The sequence below is a fragment of the Mesitornis unicolor genome, unplaced genomic scaffold (assembly GCF_000695765.1).
Source record: "Mesitornis unicolor isolate BGI_N332 unplaced genomic scaffold, ASM69576v1 scaffold53424, whole genome shotgun sequence".
Classification (NCBI taxonomy): Eukaryota; Metazoa; Chordata; class Aves; order Mesitornithiformes; family Mesitornithidae; genus Mesitornis; species Mesitornis unicolor.
In genome coordinates this window covers 13214-16280 of record NW_010181774.1, presented here as the reverse complement: position 1 = coordinate 16280, position 3067 = coordinate 13214, and the positions used below count along the sequence as shown (strand labels likewise).

Sequence of the window (3067 nt, the reverse complement as noted above, 5' to 3'; positions counted from 1 at the left end):
CATTCCTGTGTTGAGTATAAACTCAATAAATGAGATGCAAGTAATTTTTTTGAGGTTCTTCTTTAGAGTGGTTGCATGTGAAGTCATAAATACTGTTGTTTATACTTTTAAGTGTTCTGAATTGATGATCTGCTCTGAGTTCAGCATTATTATTTTGATATTAAAGTGTTAGTGCAGTGCCTTCAGAATTAGGATATAAATTCTAATAGGGCTTCATAGGATTTGCTACCAGAAATCTTTCATTGGTGAAAGGCTTGTCATAGGAATCTTCCCGCAGTAGCATTTCTTTAAATATGACTATGGTACGACATAACAGTTAAAGAAACCACTATGTTGATGTTCTTTTTCTAATTGAAATTATGGAAAATAATGAATTTAATTGCTTTTTTGGTGCAAGTAGATGCACAAATAGACAAATCAGCCAAGAAAAAAAGGCTACTGCCCTTTTTCATTTGCCATATACTGTTGAAAGCAGCAGGATTTCCTCAAATGGAGTTGGACCAAGGTTAGGCCTGTAATTTGTGTGTTTCAGTCTTTAGTTTTGACTGATCTTGGAGCAAAGAGCTTGATCATTCCTTTTTTCATAGATTCACTATAACCTATTCTGCAAACACTTCCTCTCCACAGAAGAAAACAAACAAAAAGGTCTCTAACAAGGAATAATGTGCCTTTCATGACAATCAAGGCTTTTGCTAAGGTTTGATCAGTGTTTGGTAAGAATGAGATGGAAGAATTGGTTGTATTTTATGATTTTTCAGCTAAGTGAATACAAATTTCCTGCCAAATATATCAGATAATAATGGTGTCTAGTCCTGGAAACAAGCTCTAAAGAAATGTTGAAGTTCTAAAAGCTTTTCCAAATTCTTCTGACTTGCATTAGGAAGATATTTTTAAGATTAGTTTGCATTGGAAGTCATAATAAATTATTAGGTTAGACTGACATCAAAAGGTGCCAGCTCTTTGTGCATTGAGCATCATTGAAAATCTAGCTTCTGTTGTGTCTGCTGGGCATTTGAAACTCCATCTGTGAAACTTCTGGCCTGTAAAGAATAGATGCCAAACAGCCCGGATAGAACAGACTGTGAGGAAAGAGTCAAGTGTTTATATTTTAACTTTTATATTTTGCAATGATTTATTTTCTTAGTGTGAAAAACACAAGCCTACATCTGGAGAGTAAGTATTATATTTACTCTTGCGTGCCAAGCTGTACATGTGCAAGTGGCAGTATAGAGTGTGAGGAATGGTCTTGGATGCTTTCTGTCACTGGACAATTATGGAAATCAATAGATTTCAGTTGGTGTGTGTGAATTCCATTGGTGACTTTGTTGAAGCTTTCCTTTTAATAAAAGTATCTGTGAAAGAAAACTGTCATGGAATGGATTCCTCTGTTGAAGTGTCACCTTCCTTTCAGCTTGTGTGCAGGTTTACAGGCCATTGCAGTTTGTTTTTCACAGTAGCTGTTTAGGTGTCCTACAGTTTATCAGAATGAAGATATCTTCATCCCCTCAATTCTGTTTTGTTGAGCTTTAACAATATATTTGTGTCTAAATTCATAAAGGTGGCAATTAGTCTCTGCTTTAGCTTTCATAGATGTCCACTTCCATTGCTTTGCATTTTGGGTTTAATTTATTTATTTTATCATAAAAGAGCATTTTAACTTCAGAACTGTTTCTTCCCCTGAAGAAGGGAATCCAGTCTTGAAATTTAGGTTTGCATAGTGTGATACCAAGGAGAGATCTTTCTCATCTCCTTTTCTCAAAAAAGCTACAAATAATCCCTGCAAATTCTGTGTGATTCTGAAATGAAGATGGACTTTTGCAGTCAGCACCTAGCCTGTGGTTTCATTCCCAAAGACCAGAAGGACAAACAGTGTAGAACACTGAAGTTTGCATGATCTGAAACAGCTTCCATTGTATCTGAATGCAAAATGATGTCAAGGAGGAAAAGTTTCTTAAATTCCACTAGGAATAGGTTGTGATAGATGCCAAAACCCAGCATTTAGTAATGAGCTTAAAGCCACCGCTGTAGTTTACCAACAAAGTTACTCTATAGAGTGTTTGAATTCATATATGTAGATATTATGAAATAATTTTTTCCTAGAGGAAAAAAATCCTCGGCTCTTTAAAACGTGTCCCATGCAATATATCAACAGCAGGGCAGTCTGGAAAGAAATACTGTTGCCAGGTTTCTTTTTTCCTAATTCAGTCTTCAGCACTTGTTATATCAGCTGTACTGTCCAATTCTTACATCTTTTTTAGTATATACAGTGTGATGATTTTATGATGTATCCTATAGTTTTCAGTAGCTGTTGATCATATTTGGGTTTTGGTGAAAAGAGGCTTATCAGGTTTGAACTAGGCTAAGGTAAGTGGTTGAGGTACAGTTTTGAGGCCAAAACCAACCAAATAGCTAAAAAGACTATGCTATAATTTTGTAAAGGATTCTTGAGATATTTCAGTCCCAAATACTTGAATTATCATAAAATCATCAGGCCTCATAAATTACCACCCATTCTGAATACTGGAAAAGACCTCAGATGGGGTTATGATGAGATTATTGCAGTCTTGGTGTGAAATATTCTACCCTACTTTTTATATCTGTTTTCTAAAAGAAATCTATTCTTACGTGATTTGGTATTTGTTGAACCTGTAATTCTAGGACAAGATAGTTGGACATGCCATTTTTAACTAAAATTGACACTTACATTTGCTGCTCACTCTAAGGCATATGTCTACAGTGCAGCATTCGCAATCCAGGTTGAGTGTATTGTCCTCTGAGTTGAAATCATTAAACCAGGTTATTTAGCTACAACTGAGTGGAATTTGGAGCTGACCTATTTTTGTGGATCATCTGACAGTTTCTTTGTCTATAGAAGTCAAAACCAGTTGCTTCAGAATGGTTGAAATTATCTGTTACAGAATAATCCTGGGTAAACATGACATTTCTTCTGAATGTCCTCACTTAATAATTGCCTAATAGCACATGTGTTCATAGAAAAACTTTTTTCCAATTTGAATTTAAATTCCTCATTTTCTACTGAAAATCTGGATTTCATTTTATTTCCTGT

The 3067-nt window shown here is 35.1% G+C and overlaps 1 protein-coding gene across 1 annotated transcript in view; it reads left to right on the top strand.

Moving 5' to 3' along the window:
* Positions 1-1303, top strand: part of LOC104539863 (myosin-IIIa-like) — a 5978-nt gene extending 4675 nt beyond the window's left edge. The window contains exon 3 of the mRNA XM_010183509.1: positions 931-1303. Within this exon, the coding sequence (XP_010181811.1) occupies positions 931-981 (51 nt within the window). The 3' untranslated portion in view covers positions 982-1303. The remainder of the gene's footprint in view (positions 1-930) is intronic.
* Positions 1304-3067: the final 1764 nt, after the last annotated feature.